Here is a 15,618-nt window from a genome sequence, read left to right on the forward strand (position 1 = left end):
TCTGTAGCTTTCTGTGGCATGGTTTTGAGTCCCCTCTTCATCACTTTCCTTTGGATATTCTCTGATTAATCTATTTCCTAGAGTGTAACACACTTGCTTACCATTCCCACCTCTAGTGTGCCCACGTCAACATGGAGACCCTGACCTTGGCCAGGTTCATCTGTGAGTTGACTCTGCAGGAGTATGACTATGTTCAGGAGAGGGCATCAAAGCTGGCTGCTAGCTGTTTCTTCTTGGCCCTCAAGATGAAGAATTTTGGAAAGTGGGTAAGCCTCTGGATGGGAGCACAGGATTAGGCAGAAAGTAGCATAGCAAATCTAGAGGGAACTAAATTTGCAATATCCTGAGTCATAAAATCCACCACATCTTCCAAGTAAGGTGGCTGATAGAATGGGAGAAGACTCAGAAGAGGTTTCAAGGTAATCTCCATGGTCATTGGTATACATGTCCTTCACGATAGGGGAGGCTCAAAGACCACAAAGTAAGGGTATTTGAATGTATAGGGCAGGTTGGATCCCTCAAATTTCAGTCTCCCTGGTATGATTCAGAAAAAGTCACATTGACAACTGTAGGCTCACAAATATTACAAATATTATACTTTGCTTATTCTAGACTCCCATATTGGAAGATTACAGTGGATACCGGGGCACAGATCTCTTCTCCTTGGTCAAGAGACTCAACTTCTTGCTGACTTACCAGCGCCATGACAAACTTAAGGCTGTGCGTACCAAGTACTCCCACAGGTAAGAAACTAAGCTCTCTGCTGGGAAAATGGATGACTAAAACCTTTGGAGACCAAAACTTGTAACTTTTCTGGCTCATGTGAGGAGTACTAATAGCTTCTGTCTTCCAGAGGTTATTCCTTTTGAACCTTCTTCTGATTACTAACTGGTAGAGCAGAAAATGAAAGGAGCTCAGGGTTATTACTGCTCTCCTAGTTACTATTCTTAAAGTCTGTCACATGGACCTAATGGTTTTTTAAAGGAATATTGCAAAAACCTTCTTCTCTTTAGGCTTACCCAGAAGGGAAGGCAAGGCCTTCCTGCTTATTGGAACTCCTTTATTCTTTAAAGATAATTTCTCAACATTAATAAATTATATTATAAATAAATTTCATTGAATCCTCCAACCAAAATAACTCTAGCTAAATTTAGATGAAGTGTTCTGTACCCTAAGTTACTCAAGCCTCCTTATGGAGAGGAAGAAGGGATATGTTTTTTCCCCTCCTCTTAGGGCTCAGAATGAGTCATTCTAATTAATCTGTCTAGTAGTATGTTAGCATTTTTGTTTACTACATTTTGTGTTTGTTTATGTGTGTGCATGCATGCATTTGCCTTTTGGTTCAACTATCTTTTCTCATTTTCAGTTCATATGGGTTCTTTGAAATTCTCATTTGTTTTTTTTTTATGGCACAATAATGTACCATCAATCAAATTCGTAAAACTTTTGCCATCTTGTGAAGTGGGCACTCATTTTGTTTTTACATTTTTTGCTACCACTGTAGTGACTACTCTGGCTCTGTTGGGCCAACTCACAGTTTTCCCCATCTGCACACCATCAATGTACCTGCTTTTGTTGTCTTTCATCATATTTGCCGATTTTGGGGACATAAGGTGAAACCTCCATTTTTCATGTGCATTTCTCATGATTTGTGGTTCAGAGCATTCTTTGATAGGGAATTGATATTGTCTTTTGAAAAATAATGTCCTTATTCTTTTAACCATGGAGAATGGCTTTGACCTTACATATTTTTGTGTGTGGATCTTGAGATTATACTTTTATCGGTTATTTGATACCAAAATTTTTGCTGCAATCAAGTTTCCCTTACCTTGGTGGTTTTTATTTGTCTCTCTATCCTCAAAACTTACTTCTTGTTGTAGTAGCAGAGAGCAGCTGGCACTCTTTTACATATATTATCAATCAATAAAGATTTATTAATTGCTTACTATGTGTCATAGATTGTCAATAAAGATTTAATAAATTACGATGTGTCAGACACTGTGCTAAGTGCTTTTGTCATTTGATCATTTCATTTGATCCTCCCAGTAGCCCTATGTCTTTCTTCTGTTCTTGAGTTTTTAAATGATACGACCTTGTCTATGTAGGTTGAGCGGTTGAGCATCCCTTCAGAGATCTGGTGGTTTATAGTAAATAATTCAGTTTTCTAGAAAACTGCTGATTTTCCAGCTGCTCTGGTCAATGTTCTTCTCCTCGTCGTTTGTAGTTTGGCCTCTATTGAACACTGGACTGTTGTGTTTGACTGCATCTAGGTCTTACCTAATCTGATACCTGATTTACTTTTCTCTAACCACACTCCAATCTTTTTTTTTTTAAATCAAAAAAGTAGTTTTGATTATTATAGCTCATTATAATATATAATTTGAGATCTAGTATCACCTTCATTGCTCTTTTTTAATACTATTATTTCTGTGAGATGTGAGGCCTTCTGTTCCTCCAAATGAATTTTGTCATTTTTTTGTCAAATTTTGTACCACAGCTCCTTGGATATTGAATTAATATGGGACTAAATCTTTAATTTAGTGTCTTGGACTTGACCCAGTTATGAACAGTGAATCTCTCTCATTAGTTCATTCCTTTATTTTTATAAAAAAATTTATAATTTATCTTTTTGTATGTCATTTACATCTTGGGGGGGGGGGGGTTGGTGATCCAGTAGAAGTGATAGCTCTTTCTGTCAGTTTGTTTTTTACTCTACTACTATATTGATTAATTGCCTTGATTATTAGTTTCTTTCCTGCTTCTTTTGAGTTTCCCTAGTATAAAACATTTGTCACTTCCAAATGGGGATGTGTTTGTTCTCTTTTTGTCACTGATAATACTACCTTGCACTAGAAATTAGAAATACATTTGAGGTTGTAGCTATAGCTAACATTTTTTAGAGCTGTGTCCCACAATAGTGAGAAAGGGACATTCTTGTTTTTTTTACTTTTTGTTGGAGAGCTCTTGCTTTGAGAAAATTTGGATGCTATGAAAGAAGGCTCCTGCCATAGCTGGTCTTTCATATCAATGAATTCTCTTCAGAATCATTTTGTTTCTCTGATTCATCCTTTGACCAGAAGCCTCCACTTAAGCCTATATCTTTTATTTTTAGTATTTATTTTTATGAAATGGTCTGAAAAGGATGTTTATTTCTTCCCTTATGTATTTGATTTCTATTTTACTCCAGGATCCCTTTTTGTAAATGTACCATGTAATGATGAGAATTAGGTATATTGTAAACTATTTTTATATGCCAAAGCCTTTTATATTTGCTTTGGATGAATTTATAACAGATGTCAACAAGGAGAAAACTAAACTCTGATAAAATGCTAGAAAAACCAGATTAGAAATATCTTTGGTGATTTCTGAGCTGCCTTTCCCATTCCCCTAATTCTTACAGAATCTTCTTTGAAGTTGCTAAAACTCCTACCTTGGATATGTTGAAGCTGGAAGAGATTCTGAAGAACTCAGTCTGAAGAACAAAGCAGGGACCCTTATGTGGAGGCCCTGAGGCTGGCCTTATAAATACTACACTTGTAAATATTTTGTCTGGTCTCTGTCTCTTTGTTAGCACGTTTGTCTCTTTCTGTCTGTCTGAACGGATGTTATTTAAAAAAAAATCAAACAACTTTTTAAGAAGAAATAGTTCCAATGTTTTGATTAGAAATTCAATAAAAGCTTATTCAGTGCCTTCCTTCCCCTTATTCTCCAGGGACAGATGAGGTATCGAAAGGTAGAAAATAACAGCTTCCTTTCTTCCATGGTGGGGGTGGGGGGGGAAGATGCCAAGGGCTTCTTGGCATAAGGCAGTTCCTTTCCTGCTGGTGGTTGTCTCTATGGCCCATCCTTTTCTATCACAAGCTCTCTTCTATAATTCTCTAGTCACTGTTCAAGGAGGGGGGCAGTATTGCTACATGAATATTGAGTTCAAGGGTGCCTTCTAACCCTTACCTGAGAGAGCTTTCCATGCCCAGGAAATGAACTCGAGATTTAGAGCAGCCAGCAGTGCCCATGATACCTTATGCTTTACCTGATGCTTTTCTGCATTTGCAGAACAATCTTTAGTTGCATATAGAATATATAGAAGCAGGAGATGTCCTTTTTCTGCGGGTTTATCTTCAGTTGCTAGAAAGAACTCTAGTTGGCAATTTGTGTTGGTTTTTTCCATTTCATTTTATGTGTTGTCATTAATGTGTTGGTCAGAGATGAAGGTGTTGGCTAACACTTTGAATTGTGATCTGGGCCTTCTGCTGATACCTAGCTTTAATGGCAGAAAAGAGAATCTATGCCACAAGACCATCCCTCAGTACTAATGGAGGATAGGGATTGGAGATGGAAATTCAAATTGTGCCACTGACTCAAAATCCTAGTGGTAGACTCGACACATCATTTTTCCATCCTTGAGGATGAGGAGGTTTGGGAAGAGTAGCTTCAAAGTCATTGTGATTTTGTACTAATAGGGAACAAATGTGGCCTCATGTGCCTTCTCTTTCCCTACCTCCCTCTGCTAGAGGTGCTAATGCACAATGAGTAGCTGAAAAATTCTTTGGGTTTGTTTGGTTTTTTTTTTCTTTTTGCAAGGCCATGAGGTTAAGTGGCTTGCCCAAGGCCACAGAGCTAGGTAATTATTGTCTGAGGGCTGATTTGAACTCAGGTCCTCCTGACTCCAGGGCCAGTGTTCTATCCACTGTGCCACCTAGCCACCCTAGGAGGAAGTTCTTTGGTGCAGTTTCATTCCAACCATCAGATATTAACCTCTCGGGGCGGCTAGATGGAGTAGTGGATAAAGCACTGGCCTTGGAGTCAGGAGTATCTGAGTTCAAATCGATCTCAGACACTTAATTATGACCTAGCTGTGTGGCCTTGGGCAAGCCACTTTAACCCCATTTGCCTTGCAAAAAAACCTAAAAAAAAGATAACCTCTCGGCTGATGGATAGCTTAGGGGCTATCATTTCTAAACAATTGAAGCACCCCCTTCTCAGATCTTGCTTGCTTCTTTGGCCTCAAAAGTCATATTGGAGGCTGTGAGAGGTTGTTATAGAGCGGGATGTGGACTCTCAAAGATGTTTCTGTAATAGTCCACCTAAGTATCACTGCACTGCTCCTCCCCCTCCCTCTTCCTCCAATTCTACATTATAAGGGTGCTGAGACTGTTGCTTTTATACCTGCTTCTACACAGCATTTTTGCTCTTAACTCACTTTTCTGCAATCCAATATAGATCTCACCCTCTGTGTCTTACCCTTCACCAATCCTTTTATTACCCTAAGAATGAGAGATACCTGCATGCAGCTGTGGCTTTTTCTTTAGTAACCCCCTTCCACCTGAGTTCTGTGCACTGGCCTTTTATTTTTACTATTTATGTTCAATGTAAGTTTTGACATAAAAAATTATTTGAAATTTATTTGAAATTTAATAAAGAAGTTTGAAAAATAGTATTCTAGTTGTTTTTACTATTGTAGGCCCAAATCCCATGAATTTCTGACTACCTTTTAACAGTGGAACTTGACTTAAAGGTAAACACAAAGGAGTATCTATCCCAAAGTAACATTCTGCAGGCTATGAGCCTAATCAAGGAGAAAAAAAAAAGCTGGATTTGCACCAAAAGAATTCCAAACTGGAATCCTACAAGAGAATCTATTGGAATCTAGAGATGGCCAAGAAAGTCTCTTCCTTTTTTTTAGTTTTTTTCAAGGAAAATGGGGTTAAGTGGTTTGCCCAAGGCCACACAGCTAGGTAATTATGAAGTGTCTGAGGCCGGATTTGAACTCAGGTACTCCTGACTCCAGGGCTGGTGCTCTATCTACTGCACCACCTAGCTGCTCCAGGAAAAAATCTCTTGATAACTGTACTTGCTTATTTACCAAAGTAACAAAGTCAGTTCTCTCATGCTTGTAGTGAACAAAGTTATTGTTTAGGTCTCAGTCAAAAACAATTTTTAAGAAGGTGGGATTCGGGGGCTAAAAATTGAAGGGAAGTTTAAAAGAGGCAAAATAAGGGAAGGAAGAAGTAAACCAGGATATTCCTTTATAAATTAACCTGCTTAGGGGAGGGAGGAGGAAATGACACAGGAGACAATCAGTTGATTTAGGAGGGGCAAGAAAGAGGTGATCTGGAGTTCTATTCCAGCCTGTCTTGGGAGTAAATAGAGAAGGGATAGTGATTTCTTTGGTCTCTTGGAGAGCATGGTGGAGCTCTGTAGAAGCTGGTTAAAAGCAAGGAAATGACACAGGAGACAATCAGTTGATTTAGGAGGGGCAAGAAAGAGGTGATCTGGAGTTCTATTCCAGCCTGGCTTGGGAGTGAATAGAGAAGGGATAGTGATTTCTTTGGTCTCTTGGAGAGCATGGTGGAGCTCTGTGGAAACTGGTTAAAAGCAGTGGAAGGATGTCAAAGGTGATAGGAAACTGATTTTGTTCTACAGGAGAGAAAATAATGGAATGCTATGTTCCTAGGTAGCACAGAGCCTTATGACAAGCTTCCTTGGAGGGGAATGGACATTTTAGATGATCTCCAAGCAAGGATCCTGTTTTCTATCATGTAAAAAAGGGAGGGGAAGGGGGTTCCAGGGGCTCTGTGGAGATTCAGAGACAGGATAATAAATTCTGGTTTGAGTAAGGGCTCAGTAATAGTAAGGGCAGAAAGTAAAGATGCCAATTGTAATGATTTCTGTGAACCTATGGAAAAAGAACAGCAGAACATAGAAGAAAGAACCCACATCTACAAACTAAAGATACCATATCAGGAAAGAAAAAAAGGAATATGCCAAGGAACCTGAACTGAGTAAGTACAATGGCTACTCTGGGCTCAGGAGACTGAAGAGGGAGATACAAGCTAGTGGGAGGGGGATTAGGGGTGGGGCTACAGGTGCAGAATGTGGCAGATAATGGTCACTGTGTTGGGGTTTTGTTTTTTTAATGAGGAAATTTTCATTAGGTGATTTTGAAAGTCCAAAAATGGCAGCATCTAAGGTCAAAAGACATTAATAATGCTTGTAAATAATTTTTACAAAACATTTCTCATTAGAGGGATTTCCCCCAGAGCAGCCCTGGATACAGCAGCAGTGGGAACAGTGGGCATCATACTCATTAGATCCTGTCTGTCTATAGGAGTTAATGATTGATGGCCCCTGAAATAATTCACAAGGAGCCGAGACTGTAAGTTCAACCATTTATTAGTGGCCTGAAACACAAGCGCAACTTCGTTTTAAATTCTGGACTGATGTTATATTGGGGAGGAGGGGCTGGTGTGGATTGGTGGACATATTTTAATTTTGCTTTTGGTATTCTCTTTGCCACTTCACCATCCAGCTTCCTCCCTTCAGTCCGGGCTCTGCTACTGAACAGGAGCCTTTGAAAACAAACAAGCAAACAAACAAAAGCCCCCCAAACACAACAGAAACCAACAGGAGATTACAGGTCAGCAGACAAATACAAAGGAACAATCGCAATTTCACCTAGAACAGGAAGCACAGCAGTTCTTAGGAAAGGATGCAGATTGGGGTGGGCAGGTGAGTACAGTTCAGTTCCATTCTGTTGCATATTTTGGATTACTGCTTATCCTAATCAGACATCTTCCTTTATACTGTGGAGTGTTTGATGATAACAACAAGGTTAGCATCCTTGACCTGTCCCTTCCTCCTTTAAGCTGCCATGGCTCCCAGTGTCATCTCTGTCCTGGAGATGCTGGTGCTCAGTGATTCAGCCAAAGACCTTCTGGCAGAGGCTTTTCATAGCCTTGCAAAATTAATCCTTTTTCCTTGGCCTGTGCTCTCACTCCTTACAGACCCCATATCTAATGACTGAACTTGTTACAAAACCCTTTTACTCTTTAATCCCTCCCTAATATCCTTTTTTCTACACAAATGAGGTTTTTGGAACATCATTAGCTGAGAGAAAAGTTGGACTTTGCAAGTTTCAGTCAACTGTAGATGACAACCCCCTCCCCCAATCCCCATCCTACAAGACGTGTCAAAGCCATCTGTCCATCCACACTGCTGAGATCATCAAGGAATTGCATTCAAGTCTACATGAGAACAATCACCCCATGAAGCAACCCACCCCTTATTTGCCTGAAATGCTGTTTCCAAAGGTAATGGAAATGGAAATGGATGGTGAGGGCCTGGTCCCATTGCCCAAGCAACTATATTACAGCACTGCTTCAGCGAGACCCCTGAGAGGCTAAATCACTCCTGGGGCCCAAGGGCAGCCCCTGTGAAGGAGGGAGCTGATCTTGCTTTGTTCCAAGCACTGGGCTGGTCCAGGTATAGCAGGTGCTCAGCAGGTTCTTTTCCTTGGCACCCCGAGCCTGTCAGGAGGGCTGGCTGGGCATCAGGGCAGGAAGGGGAAAAGTAATGGAAACTGAGCTAGCAAGCAACACCTGCTCAGGACCCTCCTTCCTCCTCCCTATCAGCTCAAAGCTTACTCCTTGCTTGGTCTATAGCCAGACTAGCTCCATTCTGATTTAGGGAAGGAAGAAAAGAGAATTCTGGAAGGCCAAGGGTTTGGGGGGTGTGGATACTGGCCAGATCAACAATAGCACAGCACAGAGCTAGCATCTATATTAGCAATCTGAACAAAATGAGAAAGAGCTACATTCAACTTGGCCACCATTGGGGGGGGGAGAAGCAACAAAAGAATCCCAACTCTGCCTAGACTCCCAAGATCAACGACAGCCCTGACCTCTGTGTGGTGGGCTTGTGCATGCATAGACCCATGTCCATGTGCATACCCTTGTGTCCACATAGGGGACACAGGGATGGCTTGGCCCTGGAGGTGGTGGCATTGATAAAGGGAAAGGGCTTTGAGCCCCAGAGGAGCCTAGGAGTGGGGGGGGCAGTCAAAGCAAAAGTCTCAGAGATGGCTTATCTCAGTGACAAATAAATTAACTCTGTAGATGCTTAAATAAAATTTTAAATAGTTTCTTCCATCTATTTACAATACTTTCTTCTTTAGATTTATGGCTAGAGCTATTTTTTGGCATCACAATTAGACAAGACGGCATGAGGAATTCTTTTTTCCCTGTTTGCTGTTTTAAGCTCCCCATTTTCAGGATGGAAAAGTGTCCAGGACCAGGTTTCTTATCTGATGTACCCCAATGATCCAGTGACAGGAGAGACCTAGGGAAGAGCTCTGCCTTCGTCTTGAGGTATGGAGAGGCCATCTTTCTAGCTCCCAGCCAAAGGGCTCGATTGGTTTTGGGGCAGAGGGGACAGAAATTTGTCTGTGGCCTTCCTAGGGCTTGGCTCATAGGGCCCTGGAGCATCTCCCCTCTAGATGCTAGGGCTTGGCCTCATTTGCCTGCCTTGCAACAGGCCTTGCAAACATCAAAATCCCAAGCAATGTTAGGGTTGGGAACAACTGGGATTTTTGTTTTTTTTAGAAGGTAGAGAAGTGTCCCACTCAAGGAGGCTTGGAGTCACCTGCTGTTGCTATGTGACCTCATGCTCCAGAGGTGCTGCTTTGACAGCCTCTCTCTCTGCTGTGAAGGCCAGCTCTGCCAGTCCAGAACCAGCAAGAGGGAAACAGCCTGGCAACTCTCAGGTGAGTCTGGGATCATCTTGACAGCTAGGCCAGGAAATTCAAGACTGGCTGCACTGGATGATCCCTGGGCTATTAGCCTAACCTAGCCTTGAGGAAGGGGGGGAAGAGGGGAGGAAGGGGGAGGGGGAGAAGGGAGTGGAGAAGAGAGGGAAGGGGAGGAGAGGAGGGGGGAGAGGGGAAGGAGGGAAGGGAGGGGAGAGGAGGGGAAGGGAGAGGGGAGGGAGCAGATCCTAATTGCCAGTAGCTTTTACCTTTCTGCATGGAACAGAAGTGGCCTGGACATCAATCCTAGCAGTGGCTCTGAAGGCTCCGCAAGGATGGCTCAGATACCACAACTGTGTCAGTGGAAACAGTGATGGGGATGCCCAGAATCTGAGGTTCCTGGGCATGGCAGTAAGTACAGAAGAACTTTATCAGGAGCCTTAGATACTGAGTTGTACTTTCAGTTCTTAAAAAAATATAGACATCTCTCCAACTAGTTAAGTCTCTATCTTTCTATAATCTCTACAGCAGCACAAGGGTGAATGACTCTTTTGGCTCAAAAACCCAGCCAGAATGCAAGCGAAGCACTGGCGGACAGCATGCAAGCTTGGGTCAAGGCAGCGGGGGTTCTTAAAGTTTCTGGAGACTCCGTCAAGTTACTAGTGATGAGCAGCAGTGGGCAGAGTGGGTCATTCACCTGCAATCAGGACTGGACTCTTAAGTGGTCCAGTGGGTACCTGATCAAAGCTATTCACAAGCAGGCACACACGGGCACACACACGCAGACACACATACACACACACACACACACATACACCCATACACCCATATATATATACACACACATCCATATACAGATGCACACAGGCAGCATAGACTACTTGCAGAGACTGCAAGCCACATCGCCAAGAAAGGCAAAGTTTTTGACATGCATAATTGAGTCTCCCAAGATGATGGTGGTGGGAGTGTCAAGGTAGCACAATTAAGCTTAGGCCACTGATGTGGGGGGGGGGGGGGGCTGAACTCAGGGATAATCAAATACAACCATGTAATTAAGGCCAGGATAGAAGCCCCTGGGACCTAGTTCCCATCTTCCAGGACACAAAGTCTCTCTTTCTACCTTCTTCCAAAGGGAAGGCCAAAGACATTTGACAATCTCAAGGCGCCAAATCATCCAGGTGACCCTGACCCATCAGAGAAAACCCTATCTGCAACACAGCCAAAGAAGGCCATTCTAGATCCCAGGCATAAACAGAAGCTTAACTCATTTAACCAGAGCCAAACAAGAAGCACAGAGAGGGAGAACTGAAGAACAACTCCATCCAATGATCTTTGGCCAGTGTGGAAATGTAAACTTCTAAGGAAACCTGATAAAGTTGAGAATGTCGCATTAGTAGAAAGCATCGTCTGACAGGCCTACCAAGGGTCCATGTCTATTCTGGAATAACCGAGTCTGCGATTGTTATATGGGTTGAGAGTCATTGTCGGTGTGGTTATCATTGTCAATCCACCATGAGGTGAGTTTTTGTTGGGAGTGCCAAGCTGGCGGGCTCTCTCTCTTGGCCATTTCATAGGTTGTGGCTGATATCTTTAATTTCTTGAAGAATCTTCTTCACGTGGCCAACCTTTCTGATTCCTAAATCCTTTATGGGAGAAAAAGAAGAAGGAAATTAGCTTGCTGACATGTATCCAATGTCTTGGGCCAGAGGAAAGGAAGATGAGAGAAAGGGCGCTGATGAATTCACAGCTTCCCCAGCATGCCAAAGCCCAGTTGGGAGCAGCTGAGCCATCAGAGGATGATGCTGAAAGTGCTTGGGACAAAACCACTTCTGGCTGAGCTCTCATGCTAGAAAGGGCTGCTCCACACCATACTGTAGTATGCCCAGCATGCACTCTGTCTACCACCAGTACTGTACAGAAGAAGTAGAGGGAGAGGTAGCTAATGGCAGTTCTGGCAGGGGGGTCAGTTAGGGATCTATGAGGAATCCTTGGATGAAGCAGAAGAACAATGGTTTTTGGATCAGCAGTCCTCTCCTTCTTGTCTCTGGAAGGAAGTTGACCCAGTTTATTCTCATGCCCCATGATATCTTGGGGCTGACCTCAGTTCTGTGGAGCTATCTGTGCTGGGCCGCTTGGGATGCCAGTATTTTGTTTGCCGGTAGGCACAGAGCAAGTCTGCCCTCCAAGCCTCTACCTTGCTTCTCAGTTTTTATATTCTCATGCTACGTTTAGACTGTAGGAAAGTAGACTGGGGGAACTAGATGGGATACCTTGTTTTGCTTGAGACAATGAGCAGAATGAGGATTGGAGAGAGGGGGGAGCAGATTTAGAGAACAGCATGGATTTAGATAGGGTAAGACTTGCCAACAAAGTGAGCTAGCTTAAGATCCAGTGGGTTGATCAAAGAGAGTAGATGGGCCTTCCCTTGATAGTAGCCTTTGAACAGGTCTTTGGAGTAGATGCCTTGGATTGGAGGTGTTAAAAGCTTAGTGGAGGATCAACTCTCCACCTAAATTGAGGAGGTTGGGTCAGTTTATTCTGAGGACTTAGATCATGGCCAGGTGAAGGGCAAGGTCAGGGTGAGGTTTGATGCCCACTACAGAGTAAGGCTTAAATTGGAGATCAGGATTTTATGTGGTGGTGGTAAGGAGAGGGGCCTACTGTGAGGCTGGGGTTAGGATCTGCTCTCACGTGGGCTCAGGTCTTTTCCTGTAGCTGGGGTTCAGGCTTACTTAGACCTCAGGTTTTCACTGACTGGGAGTAGGGTTGGTTGCATTAGCAGTGAGCAGATAGGGTCTGATCTCAGTTTGAGTTGAGATAATTGTCAATTCTGAGTTTGAGGTCAGAGGTCTCAGCATGAGATGGGCATAGGCTTACTATTTGAAGTACCAGGATCAAGGAGAGAGAGAGAGAGAGAGAGAGAGAGAGAGAGAGAGAGAGAGAGAGAGCGAGCGCACTTGAACACACACCAGAGCCTTCAGCTGAGTCAGGTAGATCTAAGTTCAAATCCAGTTTCAGACACTTATTAACTGTGTGATCCTGGGCAAGTCAATTCCCCTGTCTTATCCGGGTTCCTTATCTCTAAATTGGGGATGATAGTTCTTCTCATAGGGTTGTTGTGAGCATTAAATCTGATAAATGTAGAAAGTGTGATGTAAATGTTAACTATTCTATTCATATATATATATATATATATATATATATATGTCTAAATAAATATATGCACATCTCTATATATAGATAGATAGATAGATAGATAGATATACATATGTGTGTGTGTCCACACACACAGAGACATGGTGGTCCCCAGAGGCCCCCTCCCCCGCACTTAACCACCACCCCTTGGTGGAGGAGGGGTGGCCCCATTCAGGGGATTGCACATCCCAACAGATGCCAGCTTCTGGGTAGCAAAAAGAAGCCTTCAGTGAGCTACGAGGCAGTGAAAAGGGAAGCCCCTCAGCCGAGATGTTCTCAAGGTTCCTGTGTCTGGAGGTAGATTGCCTAGGGTCCAAGGGCTCTCAGCCTGGGTGGGCTGGCTTCCCAGCTCAGGGAGCCTCATTCAGGGCTCAGGTCAACTTGGATCCATTCATGGGAGGCTAGAGGAAAATCCCACAGCTCATAAAAAAGGGCTTAGCCTTGCTCATTGATTTGGGGGCTTCCCCAGCCCATTGGTTTCCTCATCTTTATTCGCCACCAGAGAGTATGTTTAAGATCCTTGGGTGAAAAATCTTTTTATGTGGTAGAAAAAGCCGAGAATAGACCTCTCTAGTGCGTGAGACATCCCCACCCCACCACGTAAATGTTAAGCAGGTAAAAGCAGATGAAAATTCAGAGTTCACTACAAAGAATTGGAAGAACAAGAAGACAAGATTCAAGGAGAGAAAGACTCCTTGATTACGAGGTAAAGTTGCTGACAATAAGAACAGGCAGAATTCCCACCTGCGGACCCCTCCCTCTCCCATAGGACAAAGGCCTTTGCTTTTGGGATGAGTCTCTGAGTCCTTTATGAGTCACTTTTCCTTTTCCATGACAGAGCTGAGGAGCTGATGCCAAGGATCCTTGTTTTTTACCATATCTTGAAGAGGAAGGAAGAGCAAAAGCAAGGCCATCCTGGCCAGGGGATCATGCCAGGGCCAAGTCACTTGTGGGCAGCATGGATGCCAATGGGGCAGCCACCATTTCTGGAAAACAGGGGCATTTTGAATACCTTCAAGTCTCGTCTCTCCAGCAGGATCAGCTCTGAGCCCTGGATTTCATGGCGGGTAAAAATGTCTTTGTACTCCCCTAAACCAAGTGCGTCCAGCCAAGAAGCCACTTCCTCAGGGCCCCATTTGTCCACTAGCAAAAAGGAAAATGACAGATGACGAACTTATTGAGAAGACGCCAAGAGTGACACGTGCAGAGACATACAGAGAAAGAGAAGGAAGCTCTTAAGCAAAGCACAGGCAGAATCAGGGCGAGTTGGTAAGAGGCGGTGGGAACAGCGGCAGCAGCAGGAATCTTAGAGAGGTTTCTTGAACGTAAGAAACCAAGTCATTGAGCCCTGGGACCCCTGGGATGGCCCGACAGCCTAAGCCTCACCTAACAGTTGAGGGCATGTTCAGAATAACCCCTCAAATGTCTGAACTCTTTGAGGAAAGAATGAAGGGGCTCATGCTTTATGGTCCTCGAGACAGTGCTTCCCCATAGCAGAGGCTCAATACTTGCTGATGGAATTGGCCTGGACGCTGTCCCTTTCATGGTTTTCTTCCCTCTCCATACCTCCACAGTATGGATCCCATCTCTCTCACATGGCCATAAAGGCGCAGCTAAGCTGCTCCAACAGTAGCTGATGGCATCATGTGCAATCCAAGAGGTCAGCTGGGGAAGGCTTCGCTGCTTGGCCACCCAGTGGTTGGATGGGTAGGTAAGCTCTTGGGACTTCAGGGCGTGGAATCCAGTGATTCCACAATCCTGGGCCTGGGACCCAAGGCAAATGAACTTCCTGGGAACCTCCCTTTTCAGCAGATCTCTCTGCTCTAAACATGCTAGGGAGATAGACTCTATGGCTCGAGCTGTCTGTCTGGCCCTCATTCAGGTGGACCAGGCTGACCAGGCCTTCTCTACATCCTTAATCAAAGAAACACTGCACTCCTCTACTCTCTTCTGCAGACACAAGTCAGGAAGAGTTGAAGAAAACTGGCCACCTTCTCCATAGATGGCCATATCCTGGAAGTCTCTGGGCTGTCTGGGTAGCCTGAAGGTGGCAATCTCAGTACTTGTCTCTGGCTGTGCCCAACCTCTGGGTGACTGTTTCTAACGGGTGTCTTATTAAAAACTTCCTTTTGACAGTGTTTTGGGGCTTGACCATCAACAGAGTTGAGAACATCACGAATGAGTTTTCCAAAAACATCAAAATTTGGCAGGAAAATGACTTATGCCCAGGCAGTAACAATACTCCCTTTCCTTCTGGGCCATGTCACATTTATACAACTGGATGTAGCTCTGAGGCAAGGAGGCAGAGGTAAAGGGCGGAAAGGCAGCAGACAAGCAGACAGATTCCTGAAGTGACCATGCTGGGGTTTAGGAACAGATGGGGAGACCCAGGAAAAGCAAAGAAGCAAGAGGAAAGTCCCTCTCAACCTTCCCTAAGCTAGTTCCCTGTCTGGAGGAATTCTTGATCATTTTTAGGTTCCTCAGATCTCTCTCCCAACTGCCTCCAGATAAAAGAACTCATGGAACAACCTTCCCTTGGGACCTGGCCAGTTGGCTACATGAGGCCTTGGTCACAACTTATACTTGAAGGGTGGTCAAAGAGAAAGTGGAGCAAAAACTAAGGGGCTCACCACCTCCCACCACCACCCCCCCAGCCTGGCAGGCAGGCAGGCTTTCTCTCATCCCCAGTGATCTTGGGTTTGTCTATTTTGAAGGGAGACACAACTGCACTACCTGCCTCCTCCACACCTGCATGCTGTGATAAGGTCTCCAACACAGTTGGCACAGTCATCTTTGGGTGATGAGCTCTGGGCTTAGTAAGGGAGGCACCCCCCCTCAGGTAGCAGGTCTTTTTTTATCTACACCCTGGCTGAATCCCCCTTTTGGGGGCTTGGTTCTTA

The 15,618-nt window shown here is 44.0% G+C and overlaps 2 protein-coding genes across 4 annotated transcripts in view; one reads left to right on the forward strand and one right to left on the reverse strand.

Moving 5' to 3' along the window:
• Positions 1-3,543, forward strand: part of CCNB3 (cyclin B3) — a 28,218-nt gene extending 24,675 nt beyond the window's left edge. For all 3 annotated transcript variants that reach the window (XM_074203111.1, XM_074203110.1, XM_074203112.1), the window contains 3 exons: positions 117-266; positions 613-743; positions 3,401-3,543. In XM_074203111.1, coding sequence (XP_074059212.1) covers positions 117-266; positions 613-743; positions 3,401-3,476 — 357 coding nt within the window. In that variant the 3' untranslated portion in view covers positions 3,477-3,543. The remainder of the gene's footprint in view (positions 1-116; positions 267-612; positions 744-3,400) is intronic.
• Positions 3,544-10,473: 6,930 nt separating this feature from the next.
• DGKK (diacylglycerol kinase kappa) overlaps positions 10,474-15,618 on the reverse strand; it is a 125,539-nt gene continuing 120,394 nt past the window's right edge. The window contains exon 34 of the mRNA XM_074201861.1: positions 10,474-11,166. Coding sequence (XP_074057962.1) covers positions 11,114-11,166 — 53 coding nt within the window. The 3' untranslated portion in view covers positions 10,474-11,113. The remainder of the gene's footprint in view (positions 11,167-15,618) is intronic.

This window comes from Macrotis lagotis, chromosome X, assembly GCF_037893015.1.
Source record: "Macrotis lagotis isolate mMagLag1 chromosome X, bilby.v1.9.chrom.fasta, whole genome shotgun sequence".
NCBI lineage: Eukaryota > Metazoa > Chordata > Mammalia > Peramelemorphia > Peramelidae > Macrotis > Macrotis lagotis.